The sequence below is a fragment of the Arvicola amphibius genome, chromosome 12 (assembly GCF_903992535.2).
Source record: "Arvicola amphibius chromosome 12, mArvAmp1.2, whole genome shotgun sequence".
NCBI lineage: Eukaryota > Metazoa > Chordata > Mammalia > Rodentia > Cricetidae > Arvicola > Arvicola amphibius.
The window spans coordinates 32,032,650-32,058,441 of NC_052058.2; the positions used below are offsets into that span (position 1 = coordinate 32,032,650).

At 40.1% G+C, this 25,792-nt stretch overlaps 1 protein-coding gene across 3 annotated transcripts in view; it reads left to right on the forward strand.

Moving 5' to 3' along the window:
* Nucleotides 1-25,557, forward strand: part of Parg (poly(ADP-ribose) glycohydrolase) — a 110,988-nt gene extending 85,431 nt beyond the window's left edge. For all 3 annotated transcript variants that reach the window (XM_038350222.1, XM_038350224.1, XM_038350223.1), the window contains exons 15-18: nucleotides 865-973; nucleotides 11,365-11,470; nucleotides 22,922-23,050; nucleotides 23,937-25,557. In XM_038350222.1, the coding sequence (XP_038206150.1) occupies nucleotides 865-973; nucleotides 11,365-11,470; nucleotides 22,922-23,050; nucleotides 23,937-24,091 (499 nt within the window). In that variant the 3' untranslated portion in view covers nucleotides 24,092-25,557. The remainder of the gene's footprint in view (nucleotides 1-864; nucleotides 974-11,364; nucleotides 11,471-22,921; nucleotides 23,051-23,936) is intronic.
* Nucleotides 25,558-25,792: the final 235 nt, after the last annotated feature.

Genomic DNA, 25,792 nt, shown 5'->3' on the forward strand with positions numbered 1-25,792 from the left:
CACTGCCCACAGCGGGCTAGGTCCTTGTGTATCAATGAGCAATTAAGAAAATGGCCCACAGATATGCCCACCAGCCAATCCAGTGGGGGACATTCCCTCTTCCCACGTGTATTACGTTGACAGCTGAAGCTAACTATGCTTCATATACCTGTGGTGAAACAGTTTTCTGTGTGATCTCCATAATTACCCACAGACTAGCTTTGAGGATTCCTATCTTTAGTATAGAAACCTGCTTGGCTACCAATACATGCAAGCTTATTAGCTGATGATCTGTTTTCAGTTTTCTGGGTTTTGGGTTTCCAAACTCATCACCTCAGGTAGGCCTTCATTTCTGTGGGCAGTGTATCTTGTCTGCTTCTGTGAGTTTTTACAGTTTTTATAGCTGACAGTTGCACAGTAGGTATGAGTACATATTTTTTATGGCACTTGACTTCTCAGGATTATTTTTTGTGCAGTATGGGGTAATCACACCAGTGATTTAGTACAGATCTCTAGAAACAAAAACAGAGGAAATACTATGTCTGTGGTATTAGGGGAAAACAAAAAACCAATATTCCTTTTGTTTTCTCCCAAATCCTTTAACCTCTGAGGCTCACTGTAAATGATGTACTTGTTTACAGTATGTCACCTCATGTTGTCTCTTGATTTTTCATTTTGCTGCTCAAAAGTCTGCAATATGCATATCTCTGAATCTAAAACTATAATGATTTCCTGCCCTCCTGCTTTGCTGGGACCTGTAATTATGGTTTGTTTGTTTTTAATATCATAACACTGCCAAAATGTCAACAACATGACTTCTACACGGGTCTTATTTAAAGGATTCTACCTGTCCCTTATCTCTCTTCCCTTTCTGTCCCTTCACAGGGACGACTGGCAGCGACGCTGCACAGAGATCGTTGCCATTGATGCACTTCACTTCCGACGCTACCTCGATCAGTTTGTGCCTGAGAAAATGAGACGTGAGCTTAACAAGGCCAGTAACCTTTTTTCTGAGTTCATCTGGCAGCTGTCATCTATTTACTGCCATTTTATTAATGCTGAAATTAATGCTTTCTGGTAATTCTTAACAGTGTCAGTGCATCTGCTCTTAGCTGCTCTGATTTAATAGTTCTGCCAGCTTGTACAGATGTACTTTCCATTTTGTAATTGTTTGATTACTGGCCATTGTTGCCAGATAGATTGTTGCTTAGTGTAAAACCCCTCACATGCATTTATCTCCTCAGGTACTTTTAATGGCTTCAGAACATTATCATTGTAAAATATATAGAAAAGAATAAGCTGTGGATATGTTTTGCTATTTTTGTTTTGTTTTGCATCAGTCACATGACTTTTTCTCTGTAAGTTGCACAAATATCAGGATTAGAGCATATTTTAAAACCTCACAAATTATGTTCCTATCTTGAACAGTAAACATGTTATTTATTGGTTTAGTAATCTGACATATTTATAATGAAAACTATGATAGTCTATGATGTATAGTTCTGCCTAATCATTTTTTTCTTTTGTTATCTTAGAAATAAAAAGTGAGCTATACCTCGTTTGCTCAAATCTCCACTACTGTGTGCTATAGTGAATATATTCCTCATGAAATAGAGTGCTGATTCTATTCTGTGCATTTGGAGCTTAAGAAAAACAGCTAAGATGGTCTTTAGTTCCTCAAATTACTCTCATAGCCAAGGAAATTAACTATGTTCTGCAGATCCTTTTTTATTCTTGCCAGTGTAGGATTTTGGTTAGTGTGTTATTTATTAAGGTAACAGGTTTTGTGGTTTAGCCTGGCTACCTCTGCAGAAACCTTAAAAGGAAATTCAGCAGTGAAGTCAGCCTGGTTAGAGACAGGCCACCACAGTTTTTTAGCCCTTAAAGCTTAGTAAGCATTTAAAATAGAATTTGATATTATTTCCTGGGCCATTTGAACAGCTAATTTATTGGTACAGTTGTTTTCTAATACATAACTTATTAGGTTGTTTGAATGTTTAATAGGTTTTTGGGTTTTGTTGTTGTTGTTGTTGATTGTTTGTTTGGTTTTTGGTTTTTTGAGACAGGGTTTAGAGCCTGTCTTGTTCTGTCCTGGAACTAGCTCTTGTAGACCAGGCTGGCCTCGACTCATAGAAATCCACCTGCCTCTGCCTCCCGAGTGCTGGGATTAAAAGTGTGCGCCACCACCGCCCGGCTGTTTGGTGTTCTTAAATAAATCTCATAGTGTTTCAATAATATGTTGCCAGCAAAGTTGAACCTATCTAGCAGATGTCAGTTTTTGAAATTTGGTTTAAAATGGGTCTTCCCGAGTACAGCTGTGAAGAAAGCCCATTCTTCTGTGTGCTAACAGTTCTCTTGCTTTCCTGACACTGCAGGTCAGGCTGGCACTGAGGAGTCTGTTATTTCATAGGTAGTTGTGTACATTTAAATGCTCTGGGCTGGGTATGTAGCTTAGTGGTATAGTACTTGCCTAGCATGTGTGAGGCCCTGGATTACATCCCTGATACTCCAAAACAAAAAAAACAAACAGCAACAACAACAAAAACATATAAATATAACTTGTTTTTACTGTTCTATATTTTCACCTTGAAGCAATTGCCTTCCAGTCTAAGATGTTTTATGATAGAGGCTTAATATCCTTCTGAGGCTTAATATCACTTACAATTGTTTGGTCAATGGCTTGGGCTTCTTACTGGCTAACTCTCTCTTTTAAATTAATCCATTTCTATTAATCCATGTATCACCACATGGTTGTGGCTTACTGGTGATGCTCTGCCATCTCACTTTCCCAGCAGCTACATGGTGTCTCCTTTACTCCACCTTCCCTCTCTCCCTATCTTTGTTTGGATTTCCTGCTTTGCTATATTCTGCCTGGCTGAAACAGCTTTATTCATCAACCAGTAAGAGAAACACATAGTCACAGCATACAAAAAGACATCCTACATCAGAGAACTGCTTCTATAGAATATAAAGTGCTTATAAGATGCACTCTATATACAAAAAATGAACCTTGAAATAACCTTGCAACAGGGGAGTTATGTTTCTTTCAGGTCAGTCGTGACTGGCACACTGCCTGCCTTATGAAAGTATTTTTTTTTTTTTTTTTTTTTGGTTTTTCGAGACGGTTTCCCTGTAGTTTCTAGAGCCTGTCCTGGAACTAGCTCTTGTAGACCAGGCTGGCCTCGAACTCAGAGATCCGCCTGCCTCTGCCTCCCGAGTGCTGGGATTAAAGGCATGCACCACCGCCGCCCGGCTATGAAAGTATTTCAGAAAGAATTTTTCAGATGACTTGATAATAATTAAGCATAAATTAAATATCTTAGAAATTATATCTGTTTTCTCAGAACATTACAAATTAACCACTTTCTAGATATTTTTTAAATACTAAGTTATCCAGTGCCAGGTAGAGCAGAGCAGACAGCTGATGAACAGATGTGCTGTCTGTGTTAAATACAGTGACCCCGTTTGTATTGTTTACACCTGCCAATATTTATGTCAATATGCAGTTAACTCTCACTTTTGACTTACAAAAAGGATCCTTTTCAGTCAACTGCAATTGTTTTTTCGATTAATGTAGCAACAGCAGTAAAGGTAATGAAGTGATTATTTGCCGTGTACTAGCGTTCCCCTTAGCACTCTCATGGAGTCAGAGCTCTCTCTCCTCCTGAGATGCACTGCTGTGCCACACAGGCTCAAGTGGCCTTTCAATCCTACTAGACGTACAAAACCGCATGGTCTGCTTTTACCCTAACCACTGCAAAAGACACGCGATTGCTGTTCTCAACCTCTAGCTAGATAGACGGAGCTCGGGACATGGTAACGTGCTCTATGCCCAGAGCTGGCCCAGTGGACCGAGCCAGGGTTTAAATCCATGTTCTTCTGACTGGTGCTTACTTTGTTTTTTTCTCCTTTTCTCTCTTCCCCTCTCCTCCTTTGCCTTTCCTACTTCCTTTCTTTTTCTTTGTCTCGTGGTGCCAAGGAGATCACAGGGCCTGGCATGTGCTGGGCAAGTATCCTACCACTGACCTAGATCTCAAGCCTTCAGATCCGCCTGCCTCTGCCTCTCAAGTGCTGGGACTAAAGGCTTGCGCCACCACCATCCGGCTGTACTTTCCTGTTATGTGACTGTTGATGCTTGTGTCAAAATTTATAAAATGTAATTCTTTCCCACAAAAAAAAAAAAAAACAGTTAACAGGTCTGATGCTCTAGACTGTCCGCCTTATTCTAAGCTTTCATGACTTAGAATCTTCCCTGCCTTGCTGTCCTACAGTTATGTGCCATGGTACCCCTTTCTGTTCTCAGAAACGTGGACTGTGTCGGTGTACTCAGTGGATCTTCCCAGTGTTCATTTCTGTCTGACTTAGTTTTAAAGGAAATGTAAGGTCGTCTTCTAACATATTTAAATTATGTTATATTAAATTACCACACAACAAGAAAAATACTGCAGATTTAATACAGCTGATCGACATGTAATATCGACGAAAGCACCTGATTGAGGGCCCATCATGTGGGAGCCAATTGATAAATGTGTGTTCCTTTTTCTTCCCCCTTTGAGACAGGGTTTATTAGAGTGCAGACTGGCCTCAGTGTTGAGATTACAGGCTTATGTTACCATACCTAAGTTAGATGTATGTTCTTTTATTAATTACTATAGTCACAAAATTTGTCATTTCAACAAAATTGTTTCTCTCACCGAAAAAGAGAAAAGCAACAAATAATTTTATTAAATGTCATTGTCATCATATTAAAAGAAATATTGTTATATTTTTTATTCATTTATTTTACATGTGTGGTAGGTCATGTATTGCCACAGTGTCCACAGTGTATTTGCAGAAGTTATATGACAACTTACAAGAGTCACTTCTCGCCGGGCGGTGGTGGCGCACGCCTTTAATCCCAGCACTCGGGAGGCAGAGGCAGGCGGATCTCTGTGAGTTCGAGACCAGCCTGGTCTACAAGAGCTAGTTCCAGGACAGGCTCCAAAGCCACAGAGAAACCCTGTCTCGAAAAACCAAAAAAAAAAAAAAAAAAAAAAAAGAGTCACTTCTCTCCTCCTGTTATATAGATTCCGGGGACTGACCTCACATTGTCAGGCTTGGTAGCAAGTACCTTTACCCACTGAGCCATCTCACCAGCCCAACATTTACTAATACAGGGACCAGGAAGGTGGCTCTGTGGGCACAGTGCTTGCAGCATGAAGCCTGAGTTTAGATCCCCAGTACCTACATAAAACCTTTATAAAAATTGACATGTGCCTGTAGCTCTAGTGATGGGGAAGCAGAGACTTGGATTCCTGGTGCTCAGCCATCTAGCTAAAACAGCAAGCTCTACAGTTAGTTAACACCTTGTCTCAAAAAATAGGATGCATCAATAGAGGAATTCACCTAGCAGCACCTCAGGCCGCCACACACAGACTCACACATACACACTCATGAAAGAAAAAAAGAAAACAAACTATGGGCTTCCTAAATTAAATTCTGTTCCTCATTAATCACACTTATATTGTAAACAGACTTACGAATTTTGACACAAGCATCAACAGTCACATAAAAGGGAAGCAAAGCCAGATGGTGGTGGCACACGCCTTTAATCCCAGCACTCAAGAGGCAGAGGCAGGCGGATCTCTGTGAGTTTGAGACCAGCCTGGTCTACAAGAGCTAGTTCTAGGACAGGCTCCAAAGCTACAGAGAAACCCTGTCTTGAAAAACCAAAAAAAAGGGGGAGAGGGGTTAAAGTTGGAGGAAATAATGTATTATATTTCATTATGTTTGTGAACTTATGTTTAGAACAAACATATTAGATCACATTAGTGATAATTTGCATAAATCTTTTGCATTCGCCTATGGAAGATAGGGTGGGAGAGTAGTGCAATCTTCTAATCAAGCATTCAAAGTCTGCAACCAGAATGCAATTGTGTACATCCTACCTCTAGCATCCTGTTTGCCTCTAGGTGTTGTTGAGCAGGTGACCCCCTTGAAATAAAAACCTCTAGAATCGGTCCACTCCGTGCAGGCTCCACCTGTCCTGTTTAGAACCTACATCAGGACCCGCAAGAAGAGCTGCTCTGTCAAAAACAGGAATCAATCTCACTTTGTCCAAATGATACTGGGGAAGGTATTTTTTAATTCTGGAAGAGATCAGCTGGTTGACATTTTAGACACTGATGATGGAAAGATTTGTGACTCCAGCTTGTAAAAATGTCAGATATCTCTGCAAGGGAAGAATGAGATGCCAATGAGATGTTTTATATGTCCTCATAGACTTGTTTAGGTGAGGTTTACACTATGAATACATTTCCTGGGCCTTCTGGATAGAAGTTGATTGCAACTGTTTCCTATTTTATTGATTCTTGTTGGGACTCATATTTGGAGTGGGATTATTACTAAATCAAGCTTCTAAACAAACCAGTTAGTACTTTCCTTTAGCTTTCTTAGTACATAGAACCAAAAAACCATGAAGATATCTGATCCATTTTTTTATTGTTTTACAAATAAGAAAACTGAACTCAACTTTCCTTTAGCTTTCTTAGTACATAGAACCAAAAAACCATGAAGATATCTGATCCATTTTTTTTATTGTTTTACAAATAAGAAAACTGAACTCAACTGACTTCATTTTATATTCATTTAAAAATACGAGAAACTGGACTGGTAAGATGTCTTGAGGTAAAGACACTGGCCACCAGTTCCAGTGGCCTGACTTGGAGCCTTAGAGTCCACATGGTAGAATGAGGGAACTGATTTCCCCATACCTGATGATCACTGGCATATCCACATAGACAAAATAAATGAGAAGTAGGATAAACTATCTGCAGCCGTATAGTTATTTCAAAGATGAAAAAGCCATCCATAATTCTCCCTTTCTAACAGTTTTTTGTAGTAGGTCTTTCCACATAAAATGTAGTCATATAAATGTACCCAAAAATTACCTATAATCTCCTATTTTATCATCTATTTCATCTGACTGTATTAGAATCTCTCATGTTTTTTTATCATCATGAAAAAAATGTTTATAATTGTTTGGATTGACAAGCTCTGGCTTAACAACTATCCTAGTTCTAAATAGTTTACTGACTTCCCAGTTTGCTCCGTGATGTAACATACCAATCAGTGTCTTTATACACCCGGATACTCAGAGCTTTACAGAGTGTATTATGACTGAGCAGAGAATGATTTTAAGGCTCTTTAGTAATATCACTTTATTCTCTTTTCCAAAAAATTGAGTCTTTTTAAGAAACCACAGAATACCAAAAACCTTTATATCAACTGTTCATTAGTTTAAATTAAACTAGTATGATAGGTTAACTTCATATAAATAAGCAATTCTTCAGGAACAATAATTATTAACCTAGAGGAAAGTATATGTTTAAATGATAGTGAAACATAAAATGTATCTGTAGACAGAAGTTTCTATCCTGCCCTGTCCCATAGCCATTTAGTCCCAAAGAAAACACATGAGGCTTATAATAATTATAAACTATTTGACCTCTTAGCTTAGGCTTATTACTAACTAGCTCTTACAACTTAAATTACCCGTAATTCTTATCTATGTTTAGCTCCATGGCTTGATATCTTTTTCTCAGTGCAGCATTCTTATTTTGCTTTCTCTGCATCTGGCTGGTGACTGACTCTCTGCCTTTCTTCTTCCAGAATTTCTTAGTCTGCTTGCCCCAACCTATATTCCCTGCCTGGCTACTGGCCAATCAACATTTTATTAAACTAATGCAAGTTGATAAATTTTTACAGTATACAAGGAGCGTTATTTCTCAACATGTATTCTACTTTGAACACATATACCCATGAAGTCAGAGTGCTTTTGTGCCTGTGTGTACATGTTATTGCCGGATACTCCATGACCAGCTCTGTCAGCTCCCTGCTCTCACTTCTTCCTCACTTTCCTGTTTCCTCCCCTCATCTGTCTTCACTCTTTCCTGATCAGTCTCTAGTTTTTAATTCTAGGTGCCAGTATTTTTCTTTTACTTTTTTTTTTTGTTTTCAACACTCCACTTTGGGGCCTTCAGGAATCCAAGGTTACCTTTCTCTTGTCCTCTCTCTTCCTTTCTTCATCTGATCTCATTCTAGCATATAGGTGTTTGCTGATTTCTTCTTAGTCTCCTTCGGTATGAATGCTTTCCTCTTTTTGAATAATTTATTAGGATGAATACCTTTCTGTGTTGAAGCATATCAGGAGACCAAAGGTCAATGCAACGCTGGCGTTGAAGTTGGTTTTCTTTTCTCTGCCAGTTTCCTCAAACACTGCAGCTTTGGTTTGGGGTGGAAAGTATTCACCAATATGGTGTTGTGGAGAACTCCTAACAACTTTCTGGAGTGAGGACTTGACAAATTCTGAGATTGCATCCCTTTTTTTTTAAATCTCTTTTTCTCACCAGTGTTAAGTTCTGTTTCTGTTGTGAAGGGTGAAAGAATTTCAACACTTCCGGGATTTGCCAACCTCCTAAAGAAGGGATATCCCTGGACAAACTCTCTAAGGAGGTTCAGACATCTTACTTCAGTATGCATTCCATCTCTGTTGGATTCTGCACCCATAAACTCAATAAAATATATATTGAAAACATTTTACTTCATCCATTCTGAACATGTATAGATTTTTTTGTTATTACTTGTTAATTCATACATTTGTAGCAGCTGTTTACAAAGCTAGACATGATTTAAACTCTAAAGAATGCTGGAGGGTTGTGTAGGCCATATAATAGTGCATAGTCTGGAACACAAGTGGACTTTGGTATCCTTGGTGGTAATCCTGTTACACTCCCCTAAAGGTTGCTGGGAGACTACTGTACTACTGGATTTATAAATGCTTGACTTAGCAAAGTGAAAGCATTTACACGTAATCATTCTAGCCAGTCCTTTGTATGTACTAGTATGTAATTCTAAATCATCTAGTTTCTATCTAATTATTTTTCACAAGTTTTTTCTGATGGTATTTGATAAATATCATTAAATGCCTTTTAATTTCAGTTTCAGAGTTTTTGTTGTGGCCATTTTTTAAAGAGTACTTTTCAAGAAAATACAATATTTTATGTTAGCTGTTACTTCTAATAATTTAAGTGTTTTAAACTCCATTGTTAAACCTAGACATCAGTAAACTAAGCTATGTTTGCTCATTGAAATGACTTAACCCCCAGTTATTTAGAGACAGTTTTAGAGTTTCTAAGACAGTGGCTGTCAACCTGTGGGTCGCAGCCTCTGGTGTTGAAAGACCCTTTCTCAGGAATCACCTAAGACCTTCAGAAAGCACAGACATTTGCATTATGATTCATAACAGTAGCAAAATTAGTTAAGAATAGCTACAAAAATAATTTTATGGTTGGGGGTCACCACAACATGAGGAACTGTATTAAAGGGTCGTAGCATTAGGAAGGTTGAGAACCACTATTCTAAAGTCTGCCAGTCTAGACACACTAGGTTCAAACCTCCATCTCCAGTACTCTAAAGAGACAGCTTCAGCTGGACAGTGGTGGCTCACGCCTTTAATCCTAGCACTCAGGAGCCAGAGATAGGAAGTCTACAGAGAGATTTCCAAGACAGGCTCCAAAGCTACATAGAGAAACCTTGTCTTGAAAAAAATAAAATAAAGAGAAAGAAAGAGAGAGAGATTATAGTGAAAAACAGGAAAAAAAGTGTGTTAAATGAGGCCATGTTGGGAAGGGAAATAAATAAGGGTTTTGATACGAGGTTTAGTTTTAAATAGAGCAGGGGTTCCACGCATCATTGACCCATTATTGCCATTGCTCATCTGTCCTTCACTGTTCCAGTAAGTTGTGAGAAGTGTGCGGAATCTTCTGAGAGGCAAGTTCCTCCTCTGGCTGTAACTGGGCTTTAGCCCTTTCCTTCCTTCAGCATGAGATTCCTGGGGAAGTTGGAGGACTTTAAGGTCCATTGTTTGAATATTCTAATGGCCAAAGGGAGAAACACAAGTGTCTGTCTTTAGTGTTATCTCTCCTGCAGGATGATTATAGCAGGGAAGAGACTGAAACCACTCAGTAATATAAGACAAAAACAAAAACTTCAGAGGCCGAGAACTCATCTTTGTTTAGACATCTTAAGACAAAATGACAGGAAACAGTGGCAGTTCTGTTTATTCTGACAGGGTTGTTCTCCCTCGCATTCATGTAGTGAATGTCAGATTCTTCATCTTTGAAGAACCTGCCGAAAATAAATGGTGCTCTCTCATAATGTTGACCTGGAAGGAATTTCAGAGACTCAGTCCATCTGGTTATGTATGTAATCCGTGCGTTCTTCTATGGTCTCTGTACCTTGGTAATTGAATAACACTTAAACAACAACATATAGTTAATAACCATCAGGATTTATAGCCTCGAAGGAGTAGAAGGAATAGCCTTGTTAATCCGTCCAAACAGTATGTAAGATACATTTTTTACTTTCATGGAGACTTAAGAGAGCGATTTACTGTATTTCCTCATACAGGCTTCACAGAAGTGACTCTCTTTATCCTTGCTTTTTCTCTAGGGACATTTGTCACAGTTCATTCTTTCAGTTGAAATGTTTTTGTCTTTGGTTGATACCTGAGACAACCTAGAGATATGTTTTGTTAAGCCTCTACCTCATCTGAGGTAGGAAGACTGACATGACTGATAGCAAAGAAATAAAAAGGAGAAACTTAGAGGCCTTAAACTAGGGTCTTCTTGTGTCCAAAATGAGCTTTTCATTTAGTTACTACTTTTCCAACACCCTTAGGATACATGGTGCTTTGTGGGTGTGGGGAGGGGGGGGTTGCTGGCAAATTTTTAAGTAGTCTAGCTTAGAACAGAGCTGTGAAACTGGAGACTGGGACTGAGGGAGATTTAAAGCCATTTTGTTCTCTTCTCGGAATATAAGAATCCCTTTTAAAGCTGTGGTCTTAGTCTAACCCCAGTGTCTTATTTAGCTGGATGTAGAAAGGCAGAACCTGTAAAACGTGACTCTGATACTCCAATCCCAGGGAAGCACTTAATTAACTCTGACTCCATGGAAGCCGAAAGCACTGATAGAAGTCTACAAAAGTGTGGAATAAGGGCTTGTTGGGAGTTTTCGTTCCTGGTGCTTTGTCAAGGGGTTCTTGAAATCTGTCTAGTGGTCCTGTTTCTACTCATTTCAGTTGGATAGAGCAACTAAGACTTTTATTAGCGTGAGGGATTTGTTTTGCTCAACATTAAAACAGTTACATTTAAAAAAAATACTAGAATTTTTCACTTTACTGTCTTCCCCATCTTACTCCTTTTCTATTTTTCCCTTTTATTTTGGTCCTAAGAAAAATGGGAATGAGACCAAAAATTGACAGTGGATGCTGATTGCAGCCCTTCCCACAGTGGGTGCTGTTGGTGTCTGGTTGCTCATGAACTGTGGTATCTCTTTATCCTGCAGGCTTACTGTGGATTTCTCCGTCCTGGAGTTCCTCCCGAGAATCTTTCTGCAGTAGCCACAGGAAACTGGGGCTGTGGTGCCTTTGGGGGTGATGCTCGATTAAAAGGTAAGTCCGTCGCTGTAGACCAAGACAGTAGCTTGCTGACTGGAGGAAGAGGGCTGGAGAGAGGAGTTAATCTGTCCCGGAAGCCCCGTCTAGTGTTGTGTCACTGGAGACCATAAAAGTCTAAGGATGAGAAAGAATGTCTGGCATCATCCTCTTTTTCTTCTGTGTTAGAAGGAATTCTTAGCTCTGGTTACTATTTCCAAACAGAGGTTGTTTATCTCTTTGGTCGACCAGACCCCATAGTGTTTAGCTGCGTTGTAGAAAGGAAAGAAAACTGTGACACCGACTCTGAAGTTTCACACCAAATGCCCACCCACTGCAGTGCTTTGTTCCCTGGAGTGATGTGTGTGGGCGTTGCTGTTCACTAGCCAAATGGACCATCTGCCATGCTGTGGGTACTGAGAAGACAAGGTAAATAAGACGTGGTCCTTCTTCTTGACAGTCACAGCCCCGTCTACAACAGGAAGGCAGGGGAAACGTGGATATGGCGGCTGATCTCTGGGACATACCGCACAGTGGGAATACAGCCTGGGGAGCTGCACTGAGTAGCACAGACCAGGAGGCATTTGGATACCCACGGAGGATGAGACATTGCAGAACTCTGTTGGCAAAGCCACTGGCCCTTTACAATGACAGCATCTACAGCTACTCGATTTGAAAGCATCAAATGTAGAAAGTAGTCGTGTCGTTAGCTAAGGGTGAACACTACTCCATTTCATCTCAGCTGGTCTGACAGAAACTAGAAGTTCCACATTACAGTTCTGACACTTACCTTCCAGGAATGAGTACAGGTTGGGGCATCATCTTCTCCATGCTGCCTTTATTCAGACTATAGCCATAGGCTGGGGGGCGGGGGGTTCCCAGGCTACCTGCACTTTGCCTCCTGATCCCTTCAAGTTTGAAAATTCACTGGAATAACACACAGAATTTGTTAAGTGCCATACTTTAAACAGAAAAGATACACTTAGGATAAAAAGTGGGAGACAGTTGGGAACTTTGACAACTTAAATCAATGTGTTCAGCCGTAAAATTCTGTTCACTTTTGGTGCTTAGGGCGGGTTTCACTTCATAGGCGTGCTGATTAAATCATTGCCCATATGGCTGAACTCGGTCTCTCTAGGGGGTTGGTGTCTTAGTTAAGATTTCTATTGCTGTGATAAAACACTGACCAAAAGCAACTTGGTGAGGAAAGGTTTATTTCAGTTTACACTTCCACATCTCAATCCATTGTTGAAGAATCTTAGGGTGGAAACTCAAGGCAAGAACCTGAGGCAGAGGCCACAGAGGAGTGCTGCTTCCTGGCTTGTTTCCCATGGTTTGCTCAGCCTGATTTCTTACAGCATCCAACTGCTCAGGAGTGGTCCTGCCCACAATGAGCTAGACCCTCACACATCAATCTTTTTTTTTAATGCCCTACGGGCTTGCCCATAGGCCAGTTCGGTGAAGGCATTTTCTCAATTGAGGTTCCCTCTTTTCTTGACTCTAGCTTGCCTCAAATTGACAAAGAACTAATCAAGACAGTTGGGGTTATCTGAAGCACCCCATTAGTACCACAAAAAACTAACCTAAAGCAGTTCTTAGTGTCTTCTGTGCTTCATCCAGGAGCATAGTACTAAGAGCCAGCTGGGAATCACCGGGAAGCGGCAGGAGCAGTCACGGCAGACATAGGAGTAGATAGATGGCCTTGGCAGCCAAACCAGGCGCAGATAAACCCACGCATTAGGAAGGAAGCAGGTGTGTCTGTCCAGCAGAATCATCCCCACAATGACGAGCTGATTTTCATAAAAGTGACAGTCACTGTTCTGAAACTCAGAAAAGTACCATCAAGTATATAAACAACACCAAACTCACAAGCAACATTTTGGTGGCCATCCATTTGAAAAGCTTTATGAGGGCGGTGGTGGCGCACACCATTAATCCCAGCACTCGGGAGGCAGAGGCAGGCGGATCTCTGTGAGTTCCAGGCCAGCCTGGTCTACAGGAAAAGCTTTATGAAAAAGTTTGGTGTATCTATCTGACATGAGTGCATTCACACCATAATTTCATTCCATAGCCCCCTTTTTAAAACCTGCACTTTGATAGTTTTTAATACCAAAAAGTATAGACTTACTGTCAATTATTTTAATGGTCCCACATTATTCTGTTCTATGTACATATATATCACAGATCAGAGATTCTCTACTCAGTACGATTGGTCTGTGCACAATTTTACTTTAAGTTGCACATAATTACCTTCTCAGGATCAATTTATTCAAGTAAGATTACCTCCTAGAATATGTGTCTGTTGTATTTTGACACTTGATGTAGCTTGTCCCTGGAGGTCTATAGGATGAACCTCAGGAAGGTGAGATGTCAGTCTCCAGCTACTCTGCTGTCAGCACTTTTCCTGTTTATTGTACATTTTTGGTTTTGTGAATTGTTTTTTCATGCCTCATATATTCTTGAGATAGTTGTTCTTCCTCTAGGCAGTAACAATTCTGATACTTTAAAAAAGGCGCACACCTTTAATCCCAGCACTCGGAAGGCAGAGAGGCAGGCGATTCTCTGAGTTCAAAGCCAGCCTGGTCTACAGAGTGAGTTATGGGACAGCCAGTGAAAAAAAACCTGTCTCAAAAAACAAAAAATAAATTTAAAATGTTAAGTGTTCATTGCCTATGTTAGAGACATTTTTCTCAGTTTTTCCCCATATTTTTGGTTAAATGCCACATTGAGTTAATTTTAGGTGTCCATATGTTTGTGATATCTTTAGAATACCCTTTCTTGTACCCTCATTTCAAGTTCAAACACAAATTGCCTGGCATTTTTTTTGATGTTTGAAAATTGACAAAAGAAGGAATTTGTGAAATTTATTTTATGAAATTCTTTATCCTCCTGAATTTGTTTGAGGAAACCAGTTTTTCACTCTGGACTTATTGATCTTGTGACAGATACTTCTTTTTTCTGTTTTTCTCTTAAATAAAATGAATGACCAGCTTCATGTCATCAATCCAGAAACCTGGTTTGCCATAAACCGTAGTCGTTTGTGCTGGACAGTAGAAAGCTTTATAAACGTGTTCATCTATTTCCTTTTCTTTGTGGCTTAAAAATCCTTTCTCTCGCTGCAGCCTTGCTTGTCCCTCAGGGTAGTGTTCGAGGTTTCTCTTGTGATTCATTTTCTCAGTTACTGAGATTCAGTCTTAGGAGTTACTCTAACTCTCTCCCATGCACTTGCTTGAACGTCATTAGAATACTTGTCATTAGACCCTGCAGTAGGATATTGGTCACCTACACCATGATATTGTTCAGTGTTGTTTGCTTACCGTGCTGTGGATCAAACCCAGGGCCTTTTGCATGTTAGGCAAGTACTATACCACTACTTACACTTTGATTTTTATGAAATAAAATATTAAACATTAGACCATTACAGAAATACTTTTGCTGAAATGGAAAGTTGTTATTTGAATATTCATACATAGATGTAAAGTGAACAAACATACCATGTGAATCATTTTTAAAATTAAATTCTGTATGCATATAAAACAGTGCACATATAATCTGTGGTTCTTTATGTTTATCTGTATATGTGCAATAACAAATAAGAACAGTTTCTTCTAAGTGGTAATAGAGACATAGCATATTTGCTTTTTGGTATGGGGTTTGTTTTTTTTTTTTTTTTTTGGTTGTTATATGTATTATATTGTTTTTGTAAAAACAAAAACTTACCAGACATTTTATGGAGAATACAGGTGTATACAAATCCTTAAGCCTTTATATCTTTAATCAAAAATAGAAGCAAGTATTTTTGAGGTATATGTTGCCTAATAATACACAAGTTTCATAGTTTACTGTGAAAGTTTCCATTTACTGTGTAGCTTCTTAATATTAGCGTCTCTAGTTGTACATTAGTATAATCTTTTATTTATTTAGTCAGTGGGTTTTTGTTTGTTTTTTTGAGACAGGTTTTCCTGTGTACCGTAGCAGCATATCTTGAATTCACTGTGTAGCCCAGGCAGGTCTTGAACTAAGGATCTGGCCTCAGCTTCCAAGTGCTGATGTTACAGACATACTCCACCACACCTGATCTATTGTGAAAAATATAAAGAGAAGACTTTCATTTCTTAATTCATCCACTGTCATTTATCACAACTGCTGCCCCAGGCAACCAGTGGCCTTAGGACTGGGAGAGCAGAGGGCACTATGCTAACCCCCAGAAGCAGCAGATAACCTGCTGTACTGTGTCCCAGTAGTGAGACTGTATGCCCTCCTGCCTGCTGGGCCTTGTTTTTCTGGAAGACTCAGGAAAGAGCCTGTGAGTCTGAACTCCCCTGATGGTCCCTGGCTCACAGTGTTTCTTCAGGCATTCAGTAGAAAATCAGCTTCAAATCCTAATCTGATCTTTTCCCAGGCTGAGGATATGTGATCTAATAGTACTCTCATTGTTAACTGAGGTTTCTGTCCCCCCTGGTCTCGCAGCCATTCAGTCCCAAAGAAACACACAGAGGTCTATATTAATCATAAACCGGTTGGCCTAGTAGCTCAGGCTTCTTATTAATTCTTACATCTTAAGTTAGCCCATTATTCTTGTCTATGTTAGCCACATGGCTTGGTACCTTTTTCATCTAGGCATTCTCATCTTGCTTCCTCTGCAGCTGAGTGACGGATGACTCCAGACTGACTTTTCCTCTTCCCAGAATTCTCCTGTTCTCGTTGCCCTGCCTTTACTTCCTGCCTGGCTGCTGGCCAATCAGCATTTTATTAAACAAGTACAAGAAACAAATCTTTACAGGATAAAACCATTGTCCCACGGCATCTCATGGTGCTGGACAACAGCAGGATGCCACAGCTGCCAGGCACTGCAGTCATGAGCAGTGACACCTGAAACTCCCAGTGCTGTGGCATAGGCTAGGATGTTCAGTAGAGTGGATGAGTAAGTGCATTTTAGGATGTTTTCAACAGAAATGATTTTATTGAGACATAGGCCATCATAAAAGTAGGGTATAGTCAGTATCCTAAAGTGCCCCTAACCTTGGAGTGCCCACTTAGCTGTTACACTTTTGTTAAAGTTTTAGCTGGTTTATTTGTCCCCACTTGTATGGTGTTCCTGTCTTTCACCAATGCTCTTTCAAAGGTAACACAGTGTGTGTATTTTGTATCATTAGTATATCTGGTCACACTTTATAATTTTGTGTATTATTTGGCCTTTTATCTTTGTTGGATCTTGAAGCAGCTTTGTGTGTTTGCTTTATAAACCTTTTGTGACTTTTTGGTTTGATAAAGGGTCTCAAAACCCTACCTGACCTGAAACTCACTGTGTGGAACAGGCTAGCCCAGAACTCACAGAGATCCACCTGCCTCTGTTAGGATTAGAGGTATGTGCCACCATGCAGAACTCTTTTTGCTGTTTTGTTTTTGGTGTGGTTTTGTTGTTGTTGTTAGTGGTGGTGTGTTGTTGTTGTTGTTGTTGTTGTTGTTTGTTTTAATACCCCACTAGAACAGACTGAGTGGATTTCTGATAACAAATACTCTAGACATCTCTGAACATAATTATCATTTAAGATGTTGTCTAAACATGAGGGCCACAAAAAGACCATTGCCAGAATGTTAGAGTATTCTTACTCAAGGAAGGCAGGAGAGAAATGAAGAGAGTTATCTGTTCACTGAGCCTGGGCTCCATAAGATATTTCTAAGTAAAGGTAAGTTTGTTTCTTCCTAAGCTTAATGCATTAGAATTGAAGAATAAAGACATTTCTACTTTAAGAGTTTATTTTAGTGTCTCTGTGGGACTTAGCTATTGCTGAAATGTTGGCACCTGAAAAGGCGTCTCTGAAGAGCATAGAACTTACCCATGCCTGGAGGATTCTGTCATTGAAACCCCTGTCATTCTGCTCTGTTTGCTTCATAACAAATGTGCTTGTGGTTTTTTTGTCAGTGTTTCCTTATGATTCCCTTCTAGTTTATTTTTTACTATCTCCATAAGGTATTTACTTGCCTCCTAATAGATTATGCCATTGCTAGCTTACTTACTAAAGAGTGTCTTGATGCCATAGTCCTGTGCAGTTTCTTTTCTATCCCTGAGCCTTGCCTAGTAAGTGACTCACAAATAAGATGTGTGCCGGTGTTTCTGCACAGCTGTTTATTTCTCAGCAGCCTCTGGGGACCTGTCTTTACTCTAAGACTCTGCACATTCTAAATGCTTATCTGTACCTAACTAGTTCCTTCCACCCCTTTCAGTCTCCACTTGAGTCTTAGCTACATCAGAGGTTCCCATCCCCTCTAGAAATGCTTGTAGTGATGAGCTGCGACGGGCCTGCTTTTCATCCCGCCCAGCTCCCGGCCACCTGGCTAGCTTATGCCCTGAAATAACAACACATAAATTGTATTCTTTTAAACACTGCTTGGCCCATTAGCTTCAGCCTCTTACTGCCTAACTCTCACATTTTGATTAACCCATATTTAGTAATATGTGTGTAACACCACAAGGGGAGGCTTACCGGGAAGATTCTAGCCTATGTCCATCTTGGGTCGGAGCTTCATTGCATCTGCCTCACTTCCCTTCTTCCCAGCATTCTGTTCTGTCTACTCCACCCACCTGTGTTCTGACCTATCAGGCCAAGCAGTTTCTTTATTAATTAACCAATGAAATCATCAGATAGGTAGAAGACACACCTACATCAAATGTTGTGTTGATCAGTGGTAGAGTGAAGAAGAAAAGAATCCTGACTCTAATGGAGGCTATCCCTTCTACCAGAAAGGAGGGAAGGATCTGTCCATTTGACCATGGGCCTTTCTTTCCACCTAGAAGGGCTTATTAAATAACTTGTCTGCTGAAGCCCTTATGGAATTGGCCTTATAAATGATTAGATCCTGGGATCAGCTTCTCCATCTCTGCAACACGTGTATTGGTTCCCTCCTGCAGGCAATTCAGTGTGGTAGTCACATCCTCTAGTTTTCATCAGGTTGTGTCTACATGGCAGGAACTAGAACTAAATAGTTACAGACTTAATAAGCAGTGCAGTTGAATAGCCCAAGATTTAAAAAATAAATCCCATAGAAATACTCTAATCAGACCAACTTGGATACTATTCTACCCATGAGACCAAACATACCCAGTATATTGTTCATTAGAAATTAGAGATTTCCAGTGGGTCTCTTCTTGACATATTAAATAAAAGATTGATGAGATACAGGAACTTGTTATACATTTATTTTCTATTTGACTATCCTTATGTCCATTTAAATAAAACCTTAATGTCTTTATTAATTTCTTTGCTATTTTAGAATCGAGATGGCTAAACTCAAGACAGTCATGAAGGGACATACATGTCTCTAATCCCAGTAGTCGAGCAGCTATGGCCTGTTAATCAGTAAGCCTAGGCTACATAGAAGACTTTGTCTTAAAACACAAACAACAACAAAAAGCTAACCTCCAGAAAAATTAATAATCGAGAATGGTAACTAGATAGTGCCAGTGAGTCATTTTCTGCCAGGCTATGGTTAACTTGACCTGATAACCCTTTAATTGAGGGTTAATTGAGGGTTTAATTGAGGGTTGTGGAAATTATGCTGTAAACAGCAGAAAGATGAATCCTGAAAGTAGATTGTAGAGCAGATCGCCTCACTTTGTCACCCCAGGTTCCTTCGTACTTTGCTCCCTCTATGGGAATAGACCACACTTCTTTTTCTGTCTCAGTTTCCCCTGAGTAAGAATACATATAACATTTCTGCATTGTTCTTTTTGTGGCCCATTGTTTTATATGATAGTGCAAGGTCAAGGATGAGTGGAGTGTTTGTTATCAGTTATAAGAGATGCTACTGGGTTTCTGGGTCTGGAAATGGCTTGCACACTGTTTCATAGTCTAAGTTGAAGGCAATCAGTCAGGTGTAAGAACCATTGCATTGTCTCTTTGTGTTTGCATAGCTACTCTTGTAACCCTCTTCGTAAAACTCTGAAGCCCCGGTTGGTAGACAGACTCACAAAGGAACACAGCAGGGATATGTTAGGACTGGTGAAGTTGTCTTCCTCCAAAGACATTATCATTATATTCTTATTGTGAGGTAAGGTGATATATTGAGTGTATTCTGTGTTCTAGGAGATGTACTGGGTATATTAATGGGTCATCAGACATGGTAATAAATTAGTCATTTGTTGTATACGCACACAACAACCTATTAGGAAGACTTTTTGTTTCTTAGGTGACATACTAAGGCATAGAGAGTGGGTAGTCAGCTTGACATCACACAGCTATCAACTTACCAGTTCTATATTCTAACCAGATTTAAGACCAGTGGGTACACAAAGGAGAGCAGCCAAGCATACAGAGTGACCAGCCGCTCCCCTGCCTTCCCTACTGTGACGGGCTGGCTGTACTGTCAGCCTGGGAGCCACACGAGTCTTTCTGTCCTTCAGTTGCTTTTGTTAGGTGTCTCATGCCAGAGTGAGGAAACTGCTACAGCACTGCAGGTAGAGTGGCGGGCTTGCAGAAAGACTGTTTAAAGCAGTAGACTGTAGAGGTGGAACTTAGTGAAGTCTGTAGGAAGAGGGCAGGGAAGGCGAGACTAAGCACAGTAGTAGCCAGGGACAGGAAGACTCAGGATGTACGAGGTGGTCTACAAGAGTGCTCTTTGCTGTAAACACCATATGTGCCTTGGGGGTTAACAAGCAGAGCTGGATGGAGACTGTCAGAGCAGCCAAGGGTGTGAGCTCAGAAGACCGAGTTCAGTAGGAAGGCCTGGGCAGTACTTCCACATTGTCCTATCTGAGCCTTCTTGCCAGAATACACTCAGAATGCAAATAGCAGGTTAAGGAAACCTTGTGTCTGACCTATGGGGAAGTCTGCTTGACATCATGCAGAATGATTTTGTGTTGCAGCTTGGAAAAAGTAGAATGGGTAAGGGCATGGGGTTTTAAGTCAGAGTACAGGGTTCAAATCTCAGCTCTGCTGCATTCTTTCTAGGTGTCTTTGGACAATTACTTAGCCTTTTTCAAAATGACAATAATACTAATTATCTTGTTCTATTTTTGTAAAAATTAAATGAGCTTATCCTTAGTTGACTTCATCTGCTTTATGCTCCATATTAGTAGGCACTACTAATATTACATGTGATAGCCTCAGACACCACCTATGAACGAGTTTTCATTGTCTGACCCCTTCAGTGAGACAGGGTCTCTCTCTCTATATCACTGGCTGTCTGGGAACTTGCTCTGTAGACCAGGCTGGCCTTGAACCTAAGAACCACCTGACTCTTCATCCCTAGTGCTGGGATTAAAGGTGTGTACCTCCACACCTGGCCCTATCTTACCCATATTTGCTTGGTTCATTTGCTGTAACAGGATGCAGTAAATTACTTTTTAAGATTATTCGTATTTGTGTTTTCCTCATGGTATAACATGGTTGCCAAAAAGAAAATTAAAACCAAGCTCCCTTGGTTAATTTAAGTGATTATTTTGGCACCTATGTATACTTGAGCTAGAATTACAAGCTTTTATAACAGACTTGGCATCTGTCCCCCATATCCCATTAAATTTATTTTCAACTAACTTCTAATGCAAGAGAATTCGCTTAAATCATAATGTTTAATTCTAGAGGTTTGCAAAGACCTTGGAGATGTCATAGACAGCAGGTGGAATAGATAGTGCCATTTAAAATACTGGAGAGATGGCTTAGTGGTTAAGAGCACTGGTTGCTCTTCCAAAGGACCACGAGTTCAATTCCCAGCACTCACATAGCAGCTCACAACCATCTGTAACTCTGTTCCAGAGGCTCCGACTCTCTCACGCAGACATACATGCAGGCAACATTAAATGCACATTAAATAAACAGTGAAAAGATTTCAAATACTTTGTGAATGACTTAATGCTGTATTTAAGAGTAATTTATCTTCCTGGAAATTTCATTTGTGTAGTTATAGTCTTAACATCTGATACAGGCAGAAAAATTATAACAGTAATTAGAGAATCCTAACTGAAAGTTTCTAAGGATCATTTAGTTCAACTCCTTTGTGTAACTGAGAAAACAAGGCCAAGAGAGCCAAGCCAAAGTGGCTGAGTACAGCTAGCAGAGGTGGGGACTGACAGGGATGCCTATCTCTGAGCCCTCCTGGTCCAGCGTATGTCTACTCAATAAGATGTCTAGAACAGAGGCAGGTGTGCAGTCAAGACTGACTGATGGGCCTTTTCCTAACATGTTAAGCCAGCTTTTTATTCTCTCTAAAAAGGAAAACGTGGTCTGTTTTGGTAGAGGAAGATGACAATTCATTAGTTTTCATTTTTTTATATGTACTTTAAGGTTAATTAGGAACCTTTTTAAACTGGGCCTTTTGAAGCTTTAATGTATGCATAAGTTGGTTGAGCAATTTTAATTAAAACTTGAAATTAATTACTTTCAATATTATAAGATTAATGAAACCTAGTCATGGTATCTCCAGGTTGTAGATGCTCAGTAAATATGGTTTTAAAAGCAGGACAGGATTTGGATGGTGTTTTAGAGCCTCACATGCCTTGTCAAAAAATAATAACAGTAGGCATAGTAGCACACTATTCTAATCCCAGCACTCATACAAGTCACTGAGGCAGAGGATTGTGAGTTCAAGGCCAGCCTGAACCTATAAAGTAAGACCTTACTTTTTAAAAAGATAAAAATAGCACACTCATTTATAATTTTAATTAATTATGTGTGTGTGCATACACTACATGTAGAGGACAGAGAACAACTTGTGGGAATCCAGTTATTACTTCTACCATCTGGGTGGGGATTGAATTCAGACTGTTAGGCTTGGCGGCAACTGCATTTACCTAGTGGACCATTTGAGCATAAGTTAATGTTTCTCCTCTTTCTTAAATATAGCAGATTTGTAGCCTTGATTGGAGGTAGTAGCTCTCAGGGTTTTTTGTTTGTTTGTTTTTTGTTTTTTTTGTTCTAATGCACCAGGGGCTACTCATTTCAGCATCTTTAGGAACACTGTGTCGCTGTGGTGGGACAGATGGATGTGAGTGCTGGAGGGATGCGGGGTGGTGTGAGTGAGGGCTGGAGGGATGCAGGATGCTTAGCCTGTATGGGAAGAGCCTGTAGCAGTCAGCGACTTCATCAGAACCTCCCAAGTGGGACTGTGATGCAAAAGACCAGTGAGTGTGTAATGTGACAAAATTATTAAATTGTGCAAAAAGAAAGATAATTCAAGATTAATAGAAGTAATTATAAATACTGCCTTAATGCCTTGGTTTGCTGCTTCAAGTGTGCTTTTTTTTTATGGCCCAAAGAAGGTAACTGCAGTTGAATGTTATTCTCAAAGCATACTTAGGAGTCATAATTTGTGATATCTTGTGTTCACTGTACCTGATAACATATGCATTGGGTTTGTAAATCCTTAATCCAGGATAAATCTGTGCCATACCAGCTCTGTAACTGGTTGAAAGAGTTACTAGTATATTGAGAGGAAGCGCCATGACATAACTGCCTGTTCTTTTTGCTGCAGCCTTAATACAGATACTGGCAGCTGCTGCTGCTGAACGTGATGTGGTTTATTTCACCTTTGGGGATGCAGAATTGATGAGAGACATTTACAACATGCACACTTTCCTTACTGAGAGGAAACTGAATGTTGGTGAGTAGGAGATAGTCTTGACACTTAGTATCTAGATGGATGTGTACAGTCCAGAGAACACTTGCTAAGTCTGGTGGATCATAGGAAGAAAGGTTTGCCTGGAGCTTGGGAAGTGACAGAGCACTTAAGCAGGCAGGTTCTGCAGAGCTTTGGTTTTGTTTCCTGGAAGGGTTTCAGTCATGATATTGACTTAAGTTTGCCATCTTTGAGTGAGGTCTCTAGCCAGGCATGGTGGTATGTGCCTAGAATCCCAGCCAGTTGAAAGGATCATTAGTTCCAGGCCAATCTGGAATAATAGGACAATATATATATATTGTCACACACACACACACACACACACACACACACACACACACACAAATTAGAAAACTAGAATCGATGTCCATTTTTACTTTTATTTGTAGGAAAATCTAAAAGGGAGTATGCGGGTATACAGAGTGCATAAAAACACATATTCAAGGAAGAAATGGAAGGGGGTGGAGGGAGGGAGATAAATTCAAATCTGACAGTCCTCAAGTCCTCAGTGTGTCAAATTTATGAGAATGCAGTGTGCTCATCAAGTATGTTGCTCCTCTGGGAGCTGGGTGTGTAATTGGGGTTGCAGTGAACTCTATAGACAATGCATGGACAACAGATCATGGACAGCCTATAATCATAGCCTAAGCGCCTTAGAGTGATTTTTAAATGTTAAAGTTTATGTCCAGGAAAGCCTTCTAGGCATTAGAAATTCATACTATATTTTTAGAAGCCAAATCTAAGCTTATACTATTTAAGCTAAGTTAAAATAGCGGTGTGTTTGTTTGTTTGATTGATTGATTATTTTTGTTTTTGAAGTTTTCCCATCAATATAACTTAATATGCAAATTTTTCTGGCCTTCCACTCTAGGAAAAGTGTATAAGTTGTTACTGCGATACTACAGTGAGGAGTGCAGAAACTGCCCCACTCCGGGACCGGACGTGAAGCTTTATCCTTTCATATACCATGCTGTCGAGTCCAGTGCAGAGACCACTGAGCAACCAGGACAAAAGACAGGGACCTGAGGAACCGAGTAAACAGGACCTTCCTCTCACCTCTCAGAGACTTCCTGTTTGAATTGTGGGATGTAATGTATGAACTGACTTAAGCTGGTATAAATATGTATATAATCCACATTTGTAATCAAGGATGCACCCCTTCTCTGTATGCAGATGTCATTTGTACATCTGAGCCTCTTCCGACTTACTAACATGGGCTTAGATGTTTTCTTCCATTATCTTCTCCTTCAGTCTTTATTCTTTGACTTTTCTTTATTTTGCCAATCAGATTTCTTGTGAAATCCCATGAAAGGTTGCACTCAGCTTTGAGGTCACTTCTTTGTCTGCATCTTCCCCAGGTTGCTTTGGTGACTAGCAGATGCCATTGCACCTGGAGGAAGTTCAAACCCAGGGCTCAAGTGGAGACTGCTGCAGATTTCCTGGGAGCCTTGCATTGTCTACATTTTGAATTTCAAAAATTAAGAGTTGATGTTTTTCTTATGTTACTTAATGTCAGGATCTTAGGCTAAATCTGTTTTTTATTTAAGACAGACTAATTTCCAGTTACTCTTTTGAAACATCATCCCTATAGCAATGGTTTGTTTGTCCTTTTCCCCAGCTCCATTTTTATTGGCACTATTTTAGAAGCTAATCAAGAGGAAAGAAGCTGTAGAATCAAAGTCTTCCTCATACGGTGTAAAGAAACCAGGTTCAGGAGAGTCATGGGGTTTTTGTTTGTTTTTCTTTTGCAATTAGGATCAATGTTTGTTCTGTGGCATTTACGGCTTATTCATGTAACCAAAGGTTGGGGACTGGAAACTTCATGCTGATTTGTACATATTGAAGTTTCTCTGGCAGTAAAGCTTAGAGTTAATACGTTTTCATTAATAAATCATTTGTCAGAAAATCTCATATCACCTATATTTTATTTATCCATATAAACATGTGCTTCTTAATTGTGTCTGTGGGAGCACATAAGATCCAACAGCTGAGGTGGGGGGAACAACCAGATTTGGGCTTTATCAGAGCTCTGTTTTAAATGTGTTATTCACAATTGTAATTTTAAAACCACCAACGGGGTTAATGGTAACTGATGGTTTTGTGAGGTTAATTTGGAAACCAAAGCCAATCTCACGTTAACTGGTTACAGTTTAATGACAAAAACACTCTTCCGGATTTCCTAAGTAGTCTTAAGCTGTTGGGGTTCTGCTGTGCAGTCTGGCTGTCGGACTGGCCCAGTTGAAGTCAGTCCTGTTCCTAAGAAGCTCTAAACTCATTTGCCATCACTGGTAGGAACATGGGGCCTGGGCCAGTGTCTCGGCTCTGTCCTTTTGTGTAGAGATTGGGAGGATAACGGGCTTTGGCAGATGAAGGCCACTGCTTGTCATTGATGACTCTTTACTGCAACAACTAAGACTGTTTGATCAGATCCCAAATGTAGAGGATTCTGGCCTTGTCCTCAGTGGTACTAAATAAACTCTCTTTCCCTTCCAGCTGTTCTGTGTTTTCCTAAGGACTTGTGGATATATTTCATTTCCTTCTTTTTCTATTCTCACACCTTTCCCTCTTAGGCAGTACGACGATAAGGAGACTGTAGATCAGGCTAAAAGCCCACCCACCCAGCCTAGTACCCCAGAGTGCAGAAGCTGAGACCCAGCTTTAGTGCTGTGCAGGGTTAGCACAGCACTCTGTAGCTGCCTCCTGTGGGGGTGCAGGACATGGCCATCT